Here is a 23,186-nt window from a genome sequence, read left to right as displayed (position 1 = left end):
TAAGTATCTGTGCCCAGGCTGGCTAGAAGCCTCGATCCTCAGACCTCAGCCTCCTGTGTAGGATTACAGGCGGGAGCCCTGGGCACCCAGGTTGCACTGGCTGTTTTGAGGCAGGTCTTGCTTTTTGCCTGGGCCTCGACTACAGTCTGTTCTAGGGTTCCAATCACAGCTACCATGACAGACATGCGCTGCTAGGTCCAGCGTCCAGTGAGACAGAGTCTCGTGGACGTTTTGTCCAGACGGGCTCAGAATCGTAATCCTGCTCATCTCAGACTCCCACGTAGGTAGGGTAAGAGGTTCGTGCCACTGGGCTCGGCCATTGGTGGAGAAGGGACCCGGAGAACTTCTTCTGCCCGGGGTCCCTTCAACCGTAGTCTGTCCATGTCTGGCCTCTCAAGCGGCTGGAATTACAGGCATGAGCAGCTAGTGCCTGGGGATTTACCTTGGGAGAGACAAATATTTTTAATTACTTAAAAAAACAAACTGGTTCCGGGGCTTAGATTCAAGTCCTGCGTGCTGTCCTTGAGCTTTTTTGCTCAACCCTAGTGTTCTACCACTTGTGCCACGGCTCCACTCTTAGCTTTTTGGCCTCAGACTTTTCTTTCTGTCTTGGAAGCGTGGTCCCCATACCTTGGCCTCGTAAGTGGCTAGGATTACAGGCGTGAGCCCCAGCGCCCTGCTGCCTCGGGGTATTTTCTGGAAGGTGACAGCAGCCCGAGGGTCCTGGTCCTCGCTGAACTCCGAGTCCCTGTGCTCCAGGTGGTGAGCATCGAGAAGATGGAGGACACGAGCCTGCTGCCCAACCCCATCATCGTCAGCATCCGGAGCAAGATGGCCTTCCAGTTCATCGAGCTCAAGGACAGAGACACCTTGGTGGAGAGCCTGCTCGCGAGACTGAAGCAGGTGCACGCCAACCACCCTGTGCGATACGACTCCAGCGGGGATGACATGGTAGGAGTCTTCACGGAGCGGCCATCCGTGCCGGAAAGCAGTGCCTGTGCACCAAGTGCACAGAGACAGGGCCACCGGCGTGGGAGACAAACACGCCAGGCACGGCTGGGCCTGCGCATGTGTCCCGTGTCACTGTGTGCGTGCGCATGCAGGCTAGTCCTGGGGCTTGAACTCGGGGCCTGGGCTCTGTCTGTGAGCTTCTTTTGCTCAAGGCTAATGCTCTACTGGTTGAACTACAGCTTTACTTCCAGCGTTTTTTGTAGCTTAGTGGAGATAAGAGTTTCACGGACTTTCCTGCCCAGGCTGGCTTTGAACCATGATCCTCAGATCTCAGCCTCCTGAGTGACTAGGATTATAGGTGTGAGCCGTCAGTGCCCGGCTCTGTGTCTCTTTTGATAATATGGGGTGACCTGGGTAGGTGTTACTTAGAGGGGCTAGTGGGGTACCTTGCTTGCAAGTTGCAACCTGCACAGTGGGAGCTTTGTCAACCCTTAAGCTGAGCATTTTAAGAATTGGGACCTGTTTACTGGGACTTCATCTTCTATGACCCTGTTCCCCTCCCCTCCCCTCCCCTCCCCTTTTTTTTTTTTTAATACCAGTACTGGGACTTGAACTCCAGACCTGAGCATTTATCTTGTTCTCACAAAGCTAATGCTCTACCACTTGAGCTACATTTCCACTTTCAGCTCTTTGCTGGTTAATTGGAGATCAGTCTCAGGGACTTAGCTTAGTGGAGATAAGAGTCTCATGGACTTTCCTGCCCAGGCTGGCTTTGAACCGTGATCCACAGATCTCAGCCTCCTCAGTAGTCAGGATTATAGATGGGAGCTGCTGTACCCAGCTTTCCCGAGACTTTGAGACAGACTTTGAATTGGTCATACCTTTCTGTTTCTGTCAGTCATAGGACTTGAACTCAGGACCTGGGCACTGAGCCTGAGCCCTTTAACTCAAGGCTAGCGTTCGACCACATTGAGCCACCACGTCACTTCCAGTTTTCTGGTGGTAAATTGGAGATGAGAGGCTCGTGGTCTTTCCTGCCCTTAGCCGCCTTTGAACCGCGATCCTCAGATTTCAGTCTCCCGAGTAGCTAGGATTACGGCTAAGACACTTGCTTTACAACACACTTTTTTTCCTTGAAGATATTCATTAAGGCATGCCATTTAATGTTGAGTTGCCGCACAGTGACTGGGCGTCCTCTCTCTCCGTCCTTCCTGCCACGCAGACGTCCCCTGTGTTTTACTCGGCGAGCACGTGCGGCGAGCACAGGTTCGGGGACCTCACAGCGGAGTCTTCTCAACACCGCGAGGGGAGCGAGGGGAAGAGCCCGCCGCCACACCCCCAGCCCCTGACGGCCGTCTTCCGCCAGAGCCCCGACTCCCGCCTGGTGGGTGAGGCTCCTCCGCCCGGCTGGGAACACAGGGCCGGGCGGTGGGCACGAGTGGTCGCCGGAGGGTGTGGGGGGCTGGGGCCCCTCGGCAGTCCCCGCCCGTCCCCTCCGTGTCCGTCTAGTGCCGCTCCCCCGGGTGGCCTGGGCGTCTGAAGCGCTGCCCCCTCCGGGCTTCTAGGTGCTTCTTCTACTCCTGCTCCGTCTTCTCCCCCTAGCGCACGGGAGCGCCTGCCTAGCAGATTGCTTTTTTTGACTTCAGGCGCTGCGGGGCGCCTGTCTTGTAGTTTTTCCTGAGCTCCAAGTGCCTGTGATCCGCTTAGAGGTTTTTAAGCGTTATTTTCTGCGTCGGGGCACGTGGGGCAGAAGTCGGGTACACGTGTGCCTCGTCCAGAAGGTGTGCCTTGACGCGCAGCCCTCGCGGGCAGGAAGCCAGGAGGCGGCGGGAGGAGCAGGTGGTAGCCGCAGCCGCATTGCCGGGTTGTCTCCTGCTCGCCAAGGATCCTGTCATCAGCCGCTCGTGCTTTTGTTCACCTTGGTTTGCTCGTCTTTGTCTGTCGCACAGACCTTTCTGCCCAGATGGGCAGATCTTCCCGGGATTGCGGGCACGAGCCACCGGTACGTGGCTAGGAGTTGCATTTGATTGGCGTACATTCGCTCCGCCCCTCCACTCTAGGAGGGCCGGTTATTCACCCGGGCACGTTTTGTGCCAGTTGAGGCAGAGAGATAAGCGCCGCACACGCCCCGGCGGCGCTGGCTCTGCCCCGCGGTCCCTGCCGTCCGTCCGTCCACGTGGCGGCGGCGGCTCTGGTTCTGCCTCACGGAGCGGGCGTCGGGCCGTGGCCCGCAGGCCCCTTTGTGCGTGAACAAACACGTCCGCTTGCAGTCCCAAGAGCAGATCAAGATCAGCCTGTGGAACGACCACTTGGTGGAGTACGGCAGGACCGTGTGCATGTTCCGCACCGAGAAGATCCGGAAGCTGGTGGCCATGGGCGTCCCGGAAGCTCTGCGCGGGAGGCTCTGGCTTCTCTTCTCTGGTGAGTGTCTCCGTGCAGGAGTGCCAGGTAGCTTGGGAGGAGACCCGGACACCGCCCCGAGGAAGCAGTGTTTAAGTCGTCCCTGGCTAGATCGCCGTTCACTTATTTCAGCTTCACTGTATCGCGAGTTTATATATATATATATATATATAATTCTAAATCACGTAGTTTTCACTATATCATGGGATTTTTGCAGCATATAGGCATTTATGTAATCTTCATGATTTTAATTATTTTTGCCTCAAAACCTTAGAACAATATAAAAACAAAAGTGTGAATTCAAACATATTAAAAGAATATTAAATTGGAATACAGTGCGCTGCGTGTTTCATCAGTGGATGAATACCATATATACCGTGTGCAATGGAAATGCGTACGGCTTCGCCGCTCGAGCGGGTTGGCCAACGTGAGATTGTACCCAGCATACTATTGGCTGATGGAATGGAAAGCGACCAACCACAGCGCTGTGTTCTGTACCCCGTGCTCTGATTGGTTCAGTGTGTGCTGTCTTGCCCTGTGCCCATGCGTTCAGCATCTGTTCTTGTCCACATCACATCGACATCTGATCACTGCGCATAGTGTTGCTCTGCGGTGTTGTGTTTTTGTAAAAGTTTGTGTCAGGCCTCACGATACCACCCAAGAGATGACCTCCTCGGCTGGGGATATGACCTCGTGGCAAGAGTGCTTGCCTCAAGTACATGAAGCCCTGGGTTCAATTCCCCAGTACTGCATATACAGAAAGCAGCCAGAAGGGGCGCTGTGGCTCAAGTGGCAGAGTGCTAGCCTTGAGCAAAAAGAAGCCAGGGACAGTGCTCAGGCCCTGAGTCCAAGCCCCAGGACTGGCAAAAAAAAAAAAAGATGACCTCCTAAGGCTTTTGGCAGTGAGCCCAGCGCCAGAGGAAGATGCTTACCATCAAAGAAAAGGTGGACCTTCTCCACATGTTACAGGAGGGTGAAGCCAGATCTGCTGCTCATCACATAAGGAGAGATGAGAAGACTTGAAGGCCCACGGCAACAAGGACTTAACAAGACCGCAAAGAAGGTGCTCACCTCCGGCAATAAGGCCATCGTGAGGATGGCGTCCGCACTGGCCGCGTGGATAAGTGACTGCAGGAAGAAGACTGTCTCGCTGGATACCAACAACGTGCCGACCAGGGCCGCGAAACTGGGTGGTAGTTGTGTGGACAGCACGGTCCTTCACGATGGCGACAAGGATGAAGACAGGACAGCGAGGCAGAAGCAGCACCGCCGAGCGCTTCTCCTCCAGACCAACCCCGTTCGGTGCCCGCAAGGGCTGGGGTGACGAATTGCACAGAACGTGTCTCTGCGTGGAGAAGCTGCCTCTGTGGATAACGCCGGAGCCGGGGAGCATGTGAGCGACGCGTTCAGAGTTGTTAACATGGATGGGACGAAGTCAGCAAAGGAGGAAGAGGATGAGGAACAAGACAAACGGGGGGCTGGAGAAGAGGAGCAGGTTGGTCAGGGCAATGCATTAAATCATCATTAAATTTATCCCCTTCTAGGGGATAGAGTTCGTTAACAGCTTATTATTTCTGTGTTGAGACTTGAACCCAGAGCCTCAGATCTTCCTATCCCCTAAAGTAGTTTTGAAACTGGAGTCTTTAGACCTCAGGCCAAACTCCATAAGTTCCTCATTAAGTTTAGCCCCTAACCCCCATAATCCACATAAAGATTCACGGTGAAGGGCAGAAGGAGACTTGCTAATGGCAGCCACGGGAAGACAGCGTTTCGGTGCATCTTCACCTTGGGCTACCTAGAAAGAATTTGGAGTAGGGGTAGGCGCTTTGCAGTCTTCGCCACAGGCCTGTTCACGGGTGGCGTCCGAGGTGGCATCAGCGAGCCTGACAGCGCCTTGTGTCAAGATTGGTCAGCTGCGGTCTTGTTACAATAAGGGCCATTGATGCTGGGCAGATGGACAGTCACCGTTCGTCTTCATGGTCTCCGATGGCTGCCAAGTGAATGGCTTGTACAGAGGTGGGAACATCTGGGCTGGAGGCCATAGAAGGCCCCTGAGATTATTAAGTATGTGATTCAGCGGCCACCGCGCCTCTCACAGGCATCGCATTGACTGAAGAGAGCGTTTTGGTACGTCCCTCACGTGATCTTTCCACTATCCAAAGGGACCTTGAAAGCAAAATGCTTCTCCACCCCTCCTTTCAAAGGACACGGGCACCGAGTGGAGACCGGGGTGCCTGGCTCCTCTCCTGCCTTTACTGCATCTGTAGGCCTAAGGAAGCAGACATTGCTTTTAGGAAAAGGTAATTTAAGAACCTCTTAGTTTACGTGCGAGTTTCTTTCCCCATCTCCCTTTGCACGCTTCCTGGTGAAGTTCTGTTTCTTAGAACGGGACGTGACATGAAGTTCTTTTGCGTGTGGTCTCAAGCAACTTTGTGTCCCTCCGTGGGTACTGAGACAGCCCTGGGGTTCCCGGCAGGACACCCCTCCTCTCCGGAAGTTGCACTCTCCGGTAGTCATTTCTCCTTGGGACTCCTTTCCCATCCCTAGATGCTGTGACGGACCTGGCCTCGAACCCGGGTTACTACGGGACTCTGGTGGAGCAGTCCCTGGGCAGGTGCTGCCTGGTCACGGAGGAGATAGAGCGGGACCTGCACCGCTCCCTGCCCGAGCACCCCGCCTTCCAGAACGAGACTGGGATTGCTGCCCTGAGGAGGGTGCTGACGGCCTATGCCCACCGGAACCCCAAGATTGGGTACTGCCAGGTGAGCCGGCCAGCACCAAGCTGTGGTGCCGGGGTCTGTGTCCGCCCACCAGGGCTGTGATCTGTCCTCAGGCCTCCAGACCCCAGGACGGCCCTGTCCTGTGACGGTGCCACGCCCAACCCTGTCCCAGAAAGAACACAGCGCACAGAGAAGGGCGCTCTGCGCTATGTCATCACACAGGCTGTCGGGGTCCAGTGGAACACACCTATAATCCCAGCCCCTCCAGAGGCTAATCACAGCCCAAGGCCAGAGCGGAGTTTATCTCCCTCTCAAAGCTGGATGGGGTGGTGTGTGTTTATCTCACCTACTTGGGAGGTGTGACTAGAAGATCACACTCCAGGCTTCTTTGCTTCATTTGGAAAAGCAAAGCAGGACCGCGGTTCTTGTAGTCCATCACATCTCGAGGCCCCGAGTTCAAACTCCAGTATCGCCAAAACCCAGCCAGCCGAGCACAAATAACTAACCCAGCAACAACAAAAGACAGGCGGGTAATTTGAGACTTGAGTTTTGCCCAGTGTGGGAAGGAATTGAGCTGAGCAGGTATCAGCTTTGCCGCCCTCTGTAGGCCAGAGATGGAATGGCATGAATGAAATGAGATCACTCTGGAAATGATGAGGACAATTGGGGAGGAAGGGATAATTAGGGCAGGCCACTTACCTGAAGGAAAGGTGAGTGGAGGTCAGAGTTCCTCTGAGCCATTCCCAAGTGGAGGGATGACATCAGCAACCACAGAATAAAAACCAGATCAAAATCACCTAAGACTGGATGAGAGAAGCTCCTGACGTTCAGCAGCTTAAGACTTTGAACTTCATAAGCAAGTCAGTTGAGCGAAGGACAGTTCCATTTGTCTGTTTGTCTGCCTGAATTTATGAAGCACAGCTGGATTTGTGCCAAGTCTCAGACCCGTAGCGCAGCGAAACCCAGCCTTCCCAGGTAGCTGTAGGGACCGACCGCTTCCTTGGGATTTGGAACACCTTGGCCTTCACTTCCCAAGTGTCAGTACGCTGGGGTACGCCAGATCGCTCGCGTCTTTTCCCTTGGACTTCAGTGCCTGTGTGTTTGTTTTGAGGTACTGAGGATCAAACCCAGAGCTTTCCATGCTAGGTGAGCACTCTACCAGTGACCTATAACCCCAACCTTTGTGTTTTTCTTTTTCAACTCTGTGTTTTAATTGTGCCTGTGCTGGGACTTGAACTCAAGGCCTTGTGCTCTTTTCGCTCAAGGCTGGCATTCTACCAGTTGAGACATACCTCTACTTTTTGCTGGTTGATTGGAGATAAGAGTCTCGCTGACTTTTCTGCTTGGGCTGGCTTTGAACCTTGACCCTCAGCTCTCAGCTTCATGAGTAGCTAAGATTACAGATGAGAGACACCAGCACCTGGCCCATTTTTCCCCCATTTATGTCCCTATGCTGCCAGTCGCCTGGTCAGTAATTGCCTTCTCTGTGCCTCTCTGAGCAGTCCATGAACATCTTGACCTCCGTGTTGCTGCTCTATGCCAAGGAGGAGGAAGCCTTTTGGTTGCTGGTTGCTGTGTGTGAACGGATGCTGCCTGATTACTTCAACCATCGAGTGATCGGTAATCCACCTCCTTGCCTCCTCTGCTGATCTGGGGATGGGAAGACACCCTGGGGAAGATGGTCACATCCGTCCTGTTCCTAGGATCAGTCTGTGCCATGCAGCTGGTCTCTGCACAAACACCGTTTGACTCTTGAATTGGAAAACAAACTCAGAGCATTCTCTGTGCAGTTCTAGCTGTGGGTAGAAATCAGTTTTCGATAAAAGCTCCTGATGCAGACACCACCGAGTTTGGATTACAAGCAAATGATTTGAGATGGATAGCTGAGTTTAGAAGAAGGAAAGGCCCTAGGTCCAAGAAGCAGCTCACAGCGTCAGAACGAGAGTGATTTTGCACTGGTGCTGGGAGTGGGCGGGGCTTGCCTGTTGGTTGTCAAGGGAACCTACGCAGAGGTGTCCCCCTGTTCCACGGGGTGGGGGGGGGGGGTGGCGGTGCTGCAGACCTTGGGAGCCACACTTACTTACATAAGGCGATTTTGAGAAAGCATTTTGGAGCTGGGTGCTGGTGGCTCACACCTCTCATCCGAGCTACTCAGGAGGCTGGGATTTGAGGATTGTGGTTCAAAGCCAGCCCAAGCAGGAAAGTCTCCAACGAACTACTCGGGAAAAAAAGCTGCAAGTAGGCTGTGACTCAAGTGGTAGAGTGCTGGCCTGGAGCACAAAGAGGCTCAGGGAGAGCTCCGAGGCCCTGAGTTCAAGCCCCAGGACCGTCAAAATAGAAAAAAGAAAGCTTTTGTTGTTGCTGTTGTTGCTTTCTGGGCTTGTATTAATCAGGTGGTTTTTGTTGCTGTTGTTGTTAATATAACTAAGTGCCTTACACAGGTTACTTACAGAGAGACAGCAGTTTATTAGTGCATGGCAGATGAAGTCACGTGCCTGTAGTAGTGGCTGGGCTCTGGTGAGGGCCCCATGGCGGGGGACACTTCCGGAGCATGGCGTCACCTCTCCAGCAAGCAAAGAGCGCTGGACGGGGCCGGGCTGGTCCCTTTGTAACAGCTCCCATGTGACCCCATGACCTCACGTTCCCAATGACCTAAGGCCCTCCCCCTAGGCCCCGCCCCCAAGGGCCGACCTCCAGTACCTCTACCCTAGAGACCAAGTCTTCAGCACAGTTGTGAAACCATGTCTAAACCTGCACTCACCCCACCTGCACTGGGGCTCGCACTGAACTTCTATCTTCCGTGTGGTTGGACATTTGAAGGTGCACGTCTGTGGTTCGGAACACCTTCTGGTGGAGAAAGCATCGCCAGCATTGTTTAGGTTTGGTGACGCTGCGAGAAGCAGGCCGTCTAGAATTAGGGTGGCATGTGGGAACAGCAACAAAAGAAGCAATTTGAGGAATCTGGCCACCTGCATGCAAGCACGGGAGGCCGTAAGGCACTGTGGGAGTGAGCAGGGGCAAGTGCGTGAGACTGGCCGGGGAAGAGGGGTTGCCGGTGTCTCCGGTGGGCCGCTGGCCCTCTTCGCCGCTGCCTTCACCGCCGGCGTGGCCCCTTGGCTCGCCTCTTTCTCGCTCTGTGGTGTGGTAGGTGCTGCGTGGGCCGGCGTGACGGGGATGTGGCACTGCAGCCTCACTGGGAGGCATGTTGTCCCGGCCAGGGCTGGTCTCAGCAGGGTGTGACCATTCGCCTCTTGCGATGGCGTGTGATGAGCACACTTCCTCCAGACAGGAAGGAACAGCCGGAATATCCCATCAACACAGGAAGTTCCTTTTCTGCCCTTTTTCTGACACGGGCAATGCTCGGTACTGGTTTCTCTCACCACTGGTGCATCTGGTCCATTGTTGAATTTCATTTACATGTAGTAAAATAGTGAACTCTGGCTTCCTGAACGCAGTATAGTATCCGTGGCAGGCGTCTGCTTGGATGGAGCACCAGTGGTTTGCTTCTGTGTTGTTCAGTAGTGTGGCACTATGTTGAAGCCATGATTTGCTTATCTGGTTCCTGGAGTTGAGTCTAGGAGGAATACAGTGAATTTTCATGTGATTCATGCAAGCATGCCATTCACAAGTCTTTTTGTGAATCTGGGCTGTCATTATTCTTGGGTATTTCCCAGGCGTCTTGATAGATCACGGTTTGATGAAGTAACTGAATAAGAAATCACCGGTTCTTCAATGTGGGTAATCTGCTCATTGTTTCATACTTGTAGTGCATCAGTGTCTCAGTTGTCCTGTGGCCTTGTGCACACTTAGGATTGTCATGCTAGTGAGTTACAAGTAGTATTTCATGGAAGTTTTAATTTGCATTTCTTAGAGGTGGACATATTTGTGCTTTTTAAAATTTTATTTCTTTGCAGTCTCCTTTGAGTGTTTAAACCTTTAGCTTGTTAAGAAGAAAATGTGGTTATTGTCTTTTTACGAAATTCAGGAGCTGTTTATTTTATATACGACTTCTTTGTTAGGTAGATGTATTGCAGATGTTTTTCCCCAATCTGAGGCTTGCATTTTCATTTCATTTATGATGTCCTTTGAAGAATAGAAGTTTTTAGGTTTGATGGAGTCCAATTCAGTTTTACTTTATGATTACTGCTTTTTATGTCCTAAGATGCTTGACTTTGTAACTCTGTTTTCTTCTAGAAGTTTTGCACCTAGGTCTGTGATCATTTCAAATACGTTTTTCCACGCGGATGGAGGCAGAGCCCTGTGTAACCTTTTCCACATTGATAGACAGTTGATCGAGCTCTGTGTTTGTGTTAAAGGCTGTACCTTTTGCATCACCTTGTGAGGCCAGGCACGGGTGGCTCACGCCTGGAATCCTAGCAGATAAGGAGTATGAATTGAAGATCAGGGTTCAAAGCCAGCCCTGGGTAGACAAATCCATAATTCTCTTACCTCTAACCAGCAAAATGTTGGAAGTGGAGTGCCAGCCTCGAGTGGAAAAGGGCAGGCAAGAGCATAAGGCTGGGACACACGCACGCACGCATGCACGCACGCACGCGCGCCCCCTTTGTGAAGCTGTGTCCTTGCTTTCCGCCGTCCGATCACCTTGAGTCCCGGGCCGACGTTGGCTGCCGCGAGCCCGCTCACGGCTCGGCGGGCTTCCCTTGCAGGGGCGCAGGTGGACCAGTCCGTCTTCGAGGAGCTCATCAAGGAGCAGCTCCCGGAGCTGGCGGAGCACATGAGCGACCTCTCGGCCCTGGCGTCCGTGTCGCTCTCGTGGTTCCTGACGCTGTTCCTCAGCATCATGCCGCTGGAGAGCGCGGTGAACGTGGTGGACTGCTTCTTCTACGACGGGATCAAGGCCATCTTCCAGCTGGGGCTGGCGGTGCTCGAAGCCAATGCCGAGGATCTGTGCAGCAGCAAAGACGACGGCCAGGCCCTGATGATTCTTAGCAGGTGGGCGCCAGCCGCTTGCTCCTGTGGCCGCATGGGGGGTGACGCCGGTGGCAGCTCCCAGTTCCCTTTTGCGACTCGCTTCCTGTTGCCTGGTCTCCCCACAGATGGGCCAGCAATGGGGCATTGCCACAGGCGTCGGGGGGTGGGGGACGCCATCTTCCCTCGCCATCGCCACCAAAGCACAGTTAAGACTACAAAGGTTTTCTAAGAAGATTAAGTATGTTAATTTTTCCCCTTTAAGGAGTTGTACAAAGGCGTTTCAATTCAGCACATCAGTTATAAGTACAGTGCGTCTTAAAATGTTTTTTTTGTGTGATTATGAAGGTGATGAACAGAGGGGTTACAGTTCCACGTAACCTCTTCCCTCGCTCCCTCTCTGTTTTCCCCTCCCTCCCACCCACGAGTTGTGTAGTTCATTTTCAGCGGTGTCCAGTGAGTACGTTGCTGCGTTTGTTCACCTGTACATCTTGATCCACGTCACCCCTTCCGTCGTTCTTCCTGTCTCTCCTGACCCCACCCATCACCTCAAGACTGGGTTCTATTTCCACCCTTCCTTCCTTGATTTCCCCCTCTCTTCCCCAGCCTCTCTTTCCCCTCCCCAAATCAATTCACTTCTCAACCACATTCTTCACACCTGTTCCAGCTGCTTGGTGTTGATTCTGTCAGGTTGGAAGTGAGTTGTTCAAAGGAGACACACCACTGGACTCCTCTCTTGCACACACCACAATATAGTCACCCTATTTGCGTGCGTATTATAATGACCTTGCACACACACATCTACATATGTATATATAATATAGATAACTTACAATTTAGATCTAACGTCCAAATATGGGAGAAAACATGCATTCTTTGTCTCTCGCTGAACCTGACCTACTTCGCTGGACACAGTTTTTCCCAAGTCCACCGATTTCCATGCACATGACGTGCTATCATATTTTTCTAGGTCTGTTGAGGGTCCTGTGGGCTGTTTCCATGTCTTGGCTATGGTGCTAGTGAGCATAGACAGGCGGTGTCTTCACTGGCTCCTGCCATGCAGTCTTTTGGATAAATGCCGAGGTACCCTCACCGGAGCATAGGCTTGGAGACTGAATGTTGAGTCTTAGATGGACTCGGTGACCTTGAACAGGACTGGGAGACCCTCGGGGAAATGTCGCTCTTTAGCTCACTGGAGTGGCGCACGCATGCCCAGCGCCTCTGTCAGGGTCCCGGATGAGGGGAGACACGGCCTTCACGGGGGGTATGCTCAGGTTTCTAGATCACATCAAGAATGAAGACAGCCCCGGGCCCCCTATCAGCAGCCGCCATGCCTTTTTCTCCGACGACCAGGAGCCCTACCCTGTGACTGACATTGCCGACCTCATCCGAGACTCCTACGAGGTATGCAGCCCCGGCCGGGCCTTCAGCGCCCTTCTCATCCTGGGAGAGTTCCTGGGTAACCCTGTAAGCGCTCCTCTGTGTCCTTGCAGAAGTTTGGGAACCAGTCTGTGGAGCAGATTGAACACCTGCGCTGCAAGCACAGAATCCGGGTCCTTCAAGGCCACGAAGACACCACGAAGCAGAACGTGGTGAGCAGGGGACGCCTCGCCAGCGTGCCGGGAGATTCGCGCTGCCCGGGCGCGCGGCCACGAGAGGGCCAGCTTAGACAGGCTGCCGGAGTCCCTGCCGGAAAGCCTAGCTCCTCAGGAGGCTGAAATAGGAGGACCACAGTCAGGAGCCAGCCCAGGAGGGAGAGCCTGTGAGACTCGCTCCTCCAAGTAACCACCAAAAAGCTGGAAGGAGCGCTGTGGCTCAAGTGGTAGAGCATTAGCCTTGAATGGAAAAGCCAAGCAAGAGCATGGGGCCCTGAGTTCAAGCCCAGTACCTGCACACACACACACACACACACAGGCACGCATGCTGCCCGTGCTCCTTCCTTCCTTGCTCCTTCCTTCCTTCCTTCCTCTTCTTCCTTCGTTCGTCCTTTCCCCCTCCCCCCCACTGGACCGCAACCTCCATGGGGGTGACGTAGTGTGGACCCAGCGCGGGGATTGGAGTCCCCTGGTGAGCCCTAGCTCCCAGGAGCCTGAGCGTCCCGAGGTGTGAGCAGAGCGGATGCGGCCCCGTGTCAACCACGTCGCCCTGTCCGCGCGGCCTCTGCCGGCCTCTCCACCCCGGGAGAGCTTCGTCCTCGTCTGGAGGCGCCGCTGGGGAGCCGGGCAGAGGGGAGGCCGCCCGGGCAGAGGCTGCAGAAGGGAAGGGGCGTCGCCATCTCTGAGCCCTCCACAGGTATCCGCCCGCCATTCACCCCCACAAATGTTTCTTCTCCCCTTGAGCTCCGTGTTGTCATCCCAGAAGTCTCCATTCTTCCCGAAGACCTGGAGGAGCTCTACGACTTATTTAAGGTATGTCAGTCTGGGAAGTGGGGCGGGCCCCCCTGCTCCCGGGGGCAGGGCGCTGCCCGGGGTGGGGGGGGTGGGGGGGTCCCGGTGGCCTCCTGCTTGCCTGCTCGCGTCTGCGCAGAAGCCTCTCAGGGGGGCCCTGTGGTTGCCGGGGGGCTCCGGCCGGGCGTCTGGGAGGAGGGCCCGGGAGCCCAGGGCTCCGAGCTCATGGAGCTCACATCTAGCACCGTGATCTGCTGAGGGGATGTGTGTCGGTCCTGGGGTTCGAACTCAGGGCCTGGGTGCTGCCCTTTAGCTTTTCCTCTCCAGGCCAGCACTCTGTCACTCGAGCCACGGCTGCACTTCCAGCTTGTAGGGAGTTAATTGGAGATGAGAGTCTCCTGGGTTTCCTGTGCTCAGGTTGGCTTCACACTGCCAACCTCAGCTCTCAGCCTCACAGCTGGGATGATCGGGATGGGCTCTTGCTCTGCTCGGTGTGCTCATGTGTGCCGGTCCCTAATCTACCGTAAACAATGACCTTTCTAACATTCTCACCCAGTACACGTTTCAAAGCCATTCAGACTGCCACCCGCAGTGCACATACAGCAGCCCCTTGGTATGTGCAGGTGCGCAGTCCCTAGAGACCACTGTTGAGGAAACAGGTGCGTGATCAGGAAGCGGGAAGCCCAGCACTGGACCGCAGATGCTCCATCCACGACTCCACGCTGCCTTCCAACCAATCTCAGCCTTTCCCGTGTCACTTCCATTAAGCACATTTACCTTATTTTTTAGGGGGCAGGGGGACACCAGTTGTTGTTTTGTGAGGTAGATTTTTTTTCACAAAATTAAGCAAATCAGAAAACATCTTAAACAACCGACAGTCCAGGACTGACCGAGAACTTCTCCATATTAACCCGAGTTGTAGAACTCAAGGTGGGAAACATTAATTTTTATGTTTGAAATTTCTTTTGCTTTTACATTTTTTATTACTTTTTTTTTTTTTTTTTTTGGCCAGTCCTGGGCCTTGGACTCAGGGCCTGAGCACTGTCCCTGGCTTCTTCCCGCTCAAGGCTAGCACTCTGCCACTTGAGCCACAGCGCCGCTTCTGGCCGTTTTCTGTATATGTGGTGCTGGGGAATCGAACCTAGGGCCTCGTGTATCCGAGGCAGGCACTCTTGGCACTAGGCTATATCCCCAGCCCTTTATTACTGTTTTTGACCTTGCTTGGTCAAGACTGCATATAATAAATCTATGAAGGTTTGATTATTTCCTTTGTATGAAGACAAAAAATCCATGATGCTAAGACCTCAGCCTCAGATTATAGGCGTGAGCCAATGCCCAGAAGCTCATTCTTTAAAAAAAAAAGCTCAGTCTTCTTGTAGAGAGTAACCTAATGTAGCCATCCTTGTAAGGAACATTTCTACATTGTTTCCTGTCTTACCGGATCTTTACATTGTTTCCTGTCTTCGCAACTTTGTGAACAGCAGCTGCCCAAAGCATGCTGAGCCTTTCTCTGGGCCCGGTTCTATTATTTCCACAGGGTGAATTCCTTGGTGGCATTTTTGGGTCACGGACAGGAATATACCAAACTTTAGTCCTGTCACAGTTCCTGTGGTGGCGTGTCAGGGCTCCTTTCCCTCATTCCTCACCCCCTAGTGCTCATTGTCCTGGATCTTTTTAAAATAATGCTGTTCTGCTAGAGAATCCCATTGCATTTGAATTCAAATTTGTTTGCTCTAATGAGATTGAATACTATTTCTTAAGTTTGCTGGCTAACTGCACACCTATTCATAGCCTTTGTTATATGTTTTTCTGTGAGAGTCTGTGTAAGATATATTAGTCCTTAATCAGTATATTACAACTATTTTCTTCTGGGAAGACTGTTATAAGTCTTTAGCATGACAGTGTGCAGAAATATACATGGGAATTCACAGTACGCCTATGGGTCTTAAGAATGAAAACAGGCTGGGAATGTGGTTTAGTGGTAGAGTGCTTGCGCAGCATGCAGGAAGCCCTGGGTTCAATTCCTCAGCACCACATAAAGAGAAAAAGCTACAAGCGGTGCTGTGGCTCAAGTGGTAGAGTGCTAGCCTTCAGCAAAAGCAGCTCAGTGACAGAGCCCAGCTCTGAGTTCAGGTCCCCGGATTGGCAAAAAAAAAAAGAAAGGAAGGAAGGAAAGAGGGAAGGAAAAGACAGAAAGGAAGGAGAGGAAAGAAGGAAAGAAGAATGAAAATGTGCTGAGCACCAGTGACTCATTCCTGTAATTCTAGGAGGCTGAGATCTGAGGATCACAGTTCCGGGTAAGAAAGTCCATGGAACTCTTATCTCCAGTTAGGTATCAGAAAATCAGAAGTGGAGCTGCGGTGCAAAGTGCTTGTCTTGAGCAAAAAAGAGGTCAGGGACAGCACCCAGGCACTGAGTTCAAGTCTAAACAGAAAAACAACAACAAAAAACATAGTGACCCTTTGTCTCACACCTAACACTCGTTAGGTGCCCCTATCCATTCTGGAACGGCTAAGGACTGTGACTGTGAGGCGTATACTGTACACGCTGCACTTGCAAATGGCGCTGTGGCTCGCGTCTAGGGGGTGGAAGGCGTCGTGCAGTTACTGGGAACCTTTCCAGGCTTCTGCCGGCTGAGCTGTCCTGTGCAGATAGCCCTTTTAAGGGCTGGTACTCAGTGACAGGGCCAGTTTGGAGGGCATTCATTTCCGGTCCACTCCCAGGTCTTCAACTTGCCTTTTCCTACTTTTAGTTTTAAAAATTGTTCATTACTCGCTTTTTTTTTGCTGGTTGATTGGGAGATGGCGTCGTGCAGATGTTTTTTTTGTTTTTTGGCTGGGCTGGCTTCAAGCTGTCGTCCTCCAGCTTGCAGCCTCCTGAGTAGCTAGGGTTACAGGCATGAGTTAGGGGCACTCCGCCGCGATTCCACGTTCACACGCTGGTCTGGATGGAGGGGTGAGGGGGTCCGTGCTCGAGAACAGCGCTTGTCGAGACCGGACCGCCCCGAGGAGGGTTGGGGGGGGGGGCCTTGGCTTCCGTGCGAGCCTCCAAGGTGCCTTCCTCCTCCATCTCCAGAGAGAACACATGATGAGCTGTTACTGGGAGCAGCCCAGGCCCGCGGCCTCGCGCCACGACCCCAGCAGGCCCTACGCCGAGCAGTACCGCATCGACGCCCGGCAGTTTGCACACCTGTTCCGGCTGCTCTCCCCGTGGACCTGCGGAGCCCACACCGAGATCCTGGCGGAGAGGACGTTCCGGCTGCTCGACGACAACATGGACCAGCTCCTGGAGTTCAAGGCGTTTGTGAGCTGTCTAGGTATGACTCGGGGTGGGCGTGGGGGTTGGGTTGGAGCAGGACTGAGAACGCAAGTGGGAGCAAGCAGATCTCCAGGAACTGCATTTGGACTGCCTGGCATCGCTTTGCAATTTTGTTTTTGTGCCAGTCCTGGGGCTTCAACTCAGGGCACAAGCACTGTCCCTGAGCTTATTTGCCCAAGGCTGGTGCTTTACGACTTGAGCCATAGTTCCACTTCCCATTTGTAGGTGGTTAGTTGGAGACAAGAGTCTCACGGCCTTTCTTGCCCGGACTGGCTCTGAACCGCCATCTTCAGATCTCAGCCTCCGGAGTCGCTGGGATTACAGATGTGTGCTACCAGCTCCCACTGCACAAGCTCACAAAGCCCAGCTTTGAGCTTGCAATTTTAACCTTACACATTCTGCAGACTCCTCAGGATCACCTGGGTCCTCCTTTCTGAAGGTTGGGGTGGGGGCCCAAGCTGGGGGGGGGGGGGGACGACTTGTTGGAAGCCCTGTTCCCAGCCTGTGTCCTTTGAAAAGTACAAGGCCCAGCAACGTTGCTGTGCAGCTCAGCCCCTGGCCATGGCTCTTAGTGTTTGCACTTCCGGTATGGTGTGGAGGGCGGGGTGATGGCATAGACCACCCGGCGTTGTCTCTCTCCAGAGCGCGTTTGGATCGTTTGCCACACGCACGTTCAACCATTTGTATTCAGAATTTTCCTTTCCCTTTGACATTCTTGCAGATGTTATGTATAACGGAGAAATGAATGAGAAAATTAAACTGCTGTACAGGCTTCATATCCCTCCAGGTAAGAATGTCATGATTGGGTTTCAGATCGCAGACCTGTAGCTCTGTCCCGGGCCTCGGTGCGTATGAGCGTACCCGGCACCGGTGTGACTTGGTGACTTGCTGATCTGATAGCCTGGTCAGCCGGACTGCTCAACCACTGAGTTGAGAACCATTAGCGAGGCAGAGGTGCTGGGAGTAAGACTCGGATTACCTTAACGGGTGGTGGATGTTGTGTGCGCGCGTGCGTGTGGTTGCGTGCATGCCAGTTTTAGGGCGTTAAACTGCACTCTTTGCTTGGTATTTATTCACTCAAGGCTGGTGTTCTCCCACTACCATTGGAGCCACAGCTCCGTTTCTGGCTTTTTTTCTGGTTAGTGGGAGAGTCTTACGGACTTTCTGCCTGGGCCACGTCACACCATGCTCCTTAGATCTCAGTCTCCTGAGTAGCTAGTTTAGGCTACTCTTGCTGAAGCACTATTTCATTTCTCCAGCACAGGAGATCATATTCCTTTAACTTTATGCAGTCGGGAGTCTGGGAACAAGTCAGGTAGTTTTGAAACCTATGGAGTCACTGCAGGAACGCACGACAACAAAAAAACTCTGAGGTCTTTGATCTTTAAAAGCAGTCGAGCCCCAGAGGCCAGTGCCGTGTCCTGGTGTTGGCTGGTGCCCAGCGGGGTTCAGCGGGGAGCTTTGGGAGGAGGTGGGCTATTGTTTCCTGGGCTACGAGATCTTGGTGCCTCTGACGGCTACTGGAAATGTGTATGCAAAAACTGACAATGCACATGTGCATTAGTTGTGGGCTTTCTAAGAACAGCACTGGAATTGAGCCACAGTTGAACTGGTATATGATACTTCGGGGACACGGTTCCCAGAGAGCTCTACGGATCACCCGCAGCTTCTACCTTCCCAGGACCATTAAGGGTTACCTTAATGGACCGTGGCTATTTTAGGCTACAAATTATCTGGCCTTGAGGGAGTTCTCTGTTTCTCATGCCTATTTCAGTTGTTGTGTTGTAATTTGCTCTTCTCGCAAGTGTTTTTCTGATGACTTAGAAGACATGCAACTCTTTTTATATTCTTTATCAGTTTTTCATAACCATCCCCTCTCCCATCCACTTCTGCAGTTCCTAACTAGAACATGGATTGCATTTTTTCAATTATTTCATCTTTTTTTTTTCTTTTGGAGGGGGCTTAAATTCAGGACTGGGGGCTTAAATTCAGGGCCTTGCTTTCTCCTGCGGCATTTTTGCTCAAGGTTGGCACTCTACTACTTGAGCTACATCTTTAGCTTCTTGCTGTGAAATTGGAAATAGGAGTTAGACTTTCCTGCCAGGGCTAGCTTTGAACTACAATCCTCAGGTCTCACCTGAACAGCTAGGGTTACCGGAATGAGCTACTGGATCTCATTCTCATCCACCTATTTATCTTGATTTTTGAAGAACTGCTCGAGTTGGAAGAATTACATAGATAGCTCTGAATTTCTATCATGATATATTTTAAATATTGGTTTAACTATCTTTTAATCCATTTTTCTTTTGTCAGACCTGGGGCTTGAACTCAGATCTGGTGCTGTCCCTGAGCCTCTTTGTGCTTAACGCTAGCGCTCTACCACTTTAAGCCACAGCGCCATTTCCAGCTTTTTCTGAGTTTACTGGAGATGAGTCTCACAGACTTTCCTGCCCAGGCTGGCTTCAAACTGCAATCCTCAGAACTCGGCCTCAACCTGAGTAGCTAGGATTACTGTTGTGAGCCACCAGTGCCCAAATTTATCATTTGATTCTGGATAGTTAATTTATTATGAACTACTGTTCTAAATTAGTGTTCCTAAAAGGCATTTATATACTTAATAGCATTTGTAGTGCTCCAGACTTGAAAATTAGTTGTTCAAAGCCTTAACGGACATGATGATAATGTTTATAGTATATGATTGAATTCAAATCGTTAAATGGAAAGGAAGAATTGATAAATTAATGTTTGAGGTAATGTGTTGATGGGAACCCAACCCCTGCTTGGTACCTGAATTTCTGATGCAGTTAAAAAGTCTTAAAAATGCAGGCAACCTAAAACTTCTTAAAAACTTCCTAAGGCCACGAAGTACCTTTAAGTAGATTATTTATGTTGAACTCTAGGCTTGGTGCTTTCCCTTAGCGTTTTTGTTCAATGCTACACACGGCTCAACTCCCAGCTTTTTAGGTAGGTAAGTAGACGAGTCTTACGGACTTTTCTCTGCCTGATCTGACTTTGAACCATGATCCTCAGATCCCAGCCTCCTGAGTATCTCGGATTAGACATCAGCCATCAGTGCCTGGCTCCTTTATGTAGATCCCAACACACAGGGGCTGGGGATATGGCCTAGTGGCTAGAGTGCCTGCCTCATATTCGTGAGGCCCTAGGTTCGATTCCCCAGCACCACATATATAGAGAAAATGGCCAGAAGCGGCGCTGTGGCTCAAGTGGCAGAGTGCTAGCCTTGAGTGGGAAGAAGCCAGGGACAGTGCTCAGGCCCTGAGTCCAAGCCCCAGGACTGGCCCAAAAAAACCCAAAACAAAACACACACCAGATTCCAACACACATTTATTTGCTTTCCACCAGAATGAATCACTTTTTAATATGTGGGAGAAGCACACTCCCCAGGGAGAACATGTTAAGTCAAATCCAAGCGTCTGTGCTCTTGGCACCAAGGCTTCTGTCTGAGCCTAGCCACACAGGCCTGCGAGGCACCGAGGAGCAGCACCAGGGGCCGCTGCATTTCTGGAAGAGTTCCTGTACGCGTGCAGTGGTAACTGCAGTGTTGTTTCACAAAGAAACTAGAAAAGTGTCTAGAGGGCCTGATACTCATCGGGTGATGTGGAATATTCCAGAAGACCAAAATGAGTTTCCACTGCAGACTGGTAAAGCGACAGGTGTTGGTTCCCTAGCACATTTCATTTATTTTCACTGGGGAGAATGAGCAAAGGAAGTAGAATGCTACAGTGGCACAAAGGACCAGGAGCAGGGCTCCTGTGACACTTGCTCGTGAGATGTGAGGAACCATGATCCTTTGCGTGTAAAGTAGGCCTCGACCAGAGGACAGGCTCTTGCCGGCAGGGCGTCTCAGTGGAGGAGCACTGGTCTAACGTGACTTTTCGTACCGACTCTGCTTTTCCCGCTCTTTGCTCGGCACTTCACCGAGAAACAGGTCTGGGGTCTTATACAGAACCCAGGGCATTGGCTGCCCAAAGAAAGCTTTATCAAGACGTCAAGCACATGAAATTGCATTCATGTACTTAAAATGTGGACACAAATGCCTTACTGCTTATGTAAGCATGAGGTCATGTCTATAAAAAGTCAAACTCCTCACTTGATTAAAACTATATTCTGTGTAAGCACAGTGCTTACTTTTTCCCTGATGAACTAGACCACATTTCTCATGTGGGGTGTCTTTTTCTGTGGTATGGCTGACTCAGCCTGCTTGTGCATATTGGGAGTTTACACCCCCCCCCCCACCCTGTGTTCTGTCATAGCATGTTAGTATCCCAGTGACACCCAGAAAATTCCCGCCTGACTGCCCAAGTACCCTTCAGGGCTTGTAGTTCTATTTCAATATAGATTCTCATCAGCGCTCCAGGAAGAACCTAGTTTACAAAACATTGGGGGAAAACTTAGTATTTAGTTAGGGGGAGGAGCCCTACCTCCCCCCCCCCCCCCATGAAGATAGCCATCAAAAAGCAAGCTCTGGTGCCATCTTATGGAAATTCCCTGAATTACAGTTGAATTTTACTTATCAAACCTGGTTGCTTCGTAATAGATTTATCGAGCCAAATCACATACCATCCAAATTACCTACACCATGCTTTTCCATACGTTAAAAGCTGTGTCTGATGACTGTACTTTCCAGACCTCTCCACTGCTCTACCCCTTCCGTGCTCTGGACTCGCCCGTTCCTGCACACGGACCAGATGTACCACGTGCCATGGGGCGTCTATCTGCTTTCAGTTACTGTTTCCAAGATTCCATCCATGTTTTTACATGGATTGGTCAATGGCTTACTCTTCCTATGGACAAAAACTCTAGGACACCGCCAGCATCTTTCATGCAGTGATCTGTGAACATTTATGTGTGAATGTTTTCAGTTCTCCTGGGTAGATGCCGAGTAGTTTCTGGGTCAAATGGTAGCTGAGGAACTGCTAAGCTGTTTTTCCAACTACTCTACATTTCTGCCAGCAGCGTATGAAGGTTCTGCTACAATTTTTCAGGTTACAATTAAGGCTCATTTCAGCTGTTCTATCACCTAAATTTATATGTAGCACTATGAAGAAATAATTGTCAAGACTTAATTACCAGTTACTCTGCCACCCAGACTTAAATGTATTATTTTATATGCATGTACCTCTGTACATATCATACTGTCTAGTGTCTTAGGGAATGCTTCTTTCCACATCAGCAATGGTCAAATTAAAGACAACAGCTGGAAAATGGTACTACGGTTTGTGGGCTTTGCATGTACTCCCGGCCCAAGGTGTGAATTACTGGCTTTAGTTGTTTCTTGTCTGGAAAGCTGTCACTGTCAATTTTAGACATAAAATGGAACTGAATTTTTTGTTTCTCTTAAGCACTCACTGAAAATGATCGAGACAGCCAGTCACCACTGAAGAATCCCCTGCTGTCCACATCAAGACCCTTGGTTTTGGGGAAGCCCAATGGTACGTAGCTGCTTCCATCCCTGTCCACTGGCCTCCTCAGGCTCCCCACACCAGCAGTGGATTTCTCCAGAGGCCCCGATGCCAGGCCCAGGATTCACCTGTGCTGAGCTGTAAGCGCGCTCTTCCTGGAACCGCTGCTTTCCAGCTTCCTATGAAATGCACTGAGCCGAACCCGCATCTTAACTTGCCTTGTCTTTTGGCTTTCATGGAATTTACATCATTGCCTTCCTTTTCTCAAGGTGATTCAGTTGATTATCAGAAGCAGCTGAAGCAGATGATTAAGGATTTAGCCAGAGAAAAAGATCAAACCGAGAAAGAGTTGCCCAAAATGAGCCAGGTATGAACTTTATTGTGGGAAGAGAATGAATTGGCCAAATGACCCAATTAAGTATAGGCTCCTGTACCACGCCGCCCACCCCCGTCCCCCCTCCCCCTTCCCCACGCTCTCCCTGAGCTTTCAGCTCAAGGCTGGTGCTCTACCACGCCAGCCACAGCACTACTTCCCACTTTTTCCTGACTAGTTGACTGGCGGGTAAGTCTCATGGCCTTTCTTGCTGGGCCTAGCATTGAACCGCTGTCCTCAGATCTCAGCCTCCTGAATAGCTAGGATCACAGACACAAGCCACTGGCACCTGGCTACAGGACTTTGATTAAGGGGCAGACTAAATTGCCATCAAGTAAAACAGTCACATAGCCTTTGAAATGCTAGTATCAAAACTTGTGTCCAGGTTGCGACACTCTTCAAAAGGCATAAGAACATTAGGGGTTACTGTGGCTGTAGCACTGTTCCATTGAAACCTTAGTTACTGACTGTACAATATACGTAGGGTACTGATAGTAGTCTCAATATCACCCAGCATTTTCTGGAAGGATGTATGCTACCAAGTATCATGGCAGTAGTAGGTTTTAATTTGGAAAGTTGGCCCCAAATATTTGAATTAGGTTAAACACTAAAACTAGCCAGATATCCATGGCTCACACCTACAGTCCTAGCTATTTGGGAGGCTGATAGGATTCAGGTCAGGAGC

General features: G+C 51.5%; 1 protein-coding gene across 1 annotated transcript in view; it reads left to right on the top strand.

Annotated features, from left to right (window-relative positions):
* The window catches only part of Tbc1d8 (TBC1 domain family member 8), a 96,997-nt gene that overhangs the window by 71,806 nt on the left and 2,005 nt on the right, over positions 1 to 23,186 (top strand). The window contains exons 7-19 of the mRNA XM_048352406.1: positions 760 to 951; positions 2,174 to 2,335; positions 3,222 to 3,372; positions 5,899 to 6,113; positions 7,574 to 7,691; positions 10,739 to 11,024; positions 12,275 to 12,404; positions 12,494 to 12,592; positions 13,340 to 13,408; positions 16,463 to 16,703; positions 17,427 to 17,492; positions 22,069 to 22,158; positions 22,398 to 22,495. Of these exons, the coding sequence (XP_048208363.1) occupies positions 760 to 951; positions 2,174 to 2,335; positions 3,222 to 3,372; positions 5,899 to 6,113; positions 7,574 to 7,691; positions 10,739 to 11,024; positions 12,275 to 12,404; positions 12,494 to 12,592; positions 13,340 to 13,408; positions 16,463 to 16,703; positions 17,427 to 17,492; positions 22,069 to 22,158; positions 22,398 to 22,495 (1,917 nt within the window). The remainder of the gene's footprint in view (positions 1 to 759; positions 952 to 2,173; positions 2,336 to 3,221; positions 3,373 to 5,898; positions 6,114 to 7,573; positions 7,692 to 10,738; positions 11,025 to 12,274; positions 12,405 to 12,493; positions 12,593 to 13,339; positions 13,409 to 16,462; positions 16,704 to 17,426; positions 17,493 to 22,068; positions 22,159 to 22,397; positions 22,496 to 23,186) is intronic.

Source organism: Perognathus longimembris, chromosome 8, assembly GCF_023159225.1.
Source record: "Perognathus longimembris pacificus isolate PPM17 chromosome 8, ASM2315922v1, whole genome shotgun sequence".
Lineage (NCBI taxonomy): Eukaryota > Metazoa > Chordata > Mammalia > Rodentia > Heteromyidae > Perognathus > Perognathus longimembris.
The sequence above is the reverse complement of the archived record's forward strand: the minus strand, read 5'-3'. Positions and strand labels throughout refer to the sequence as shown.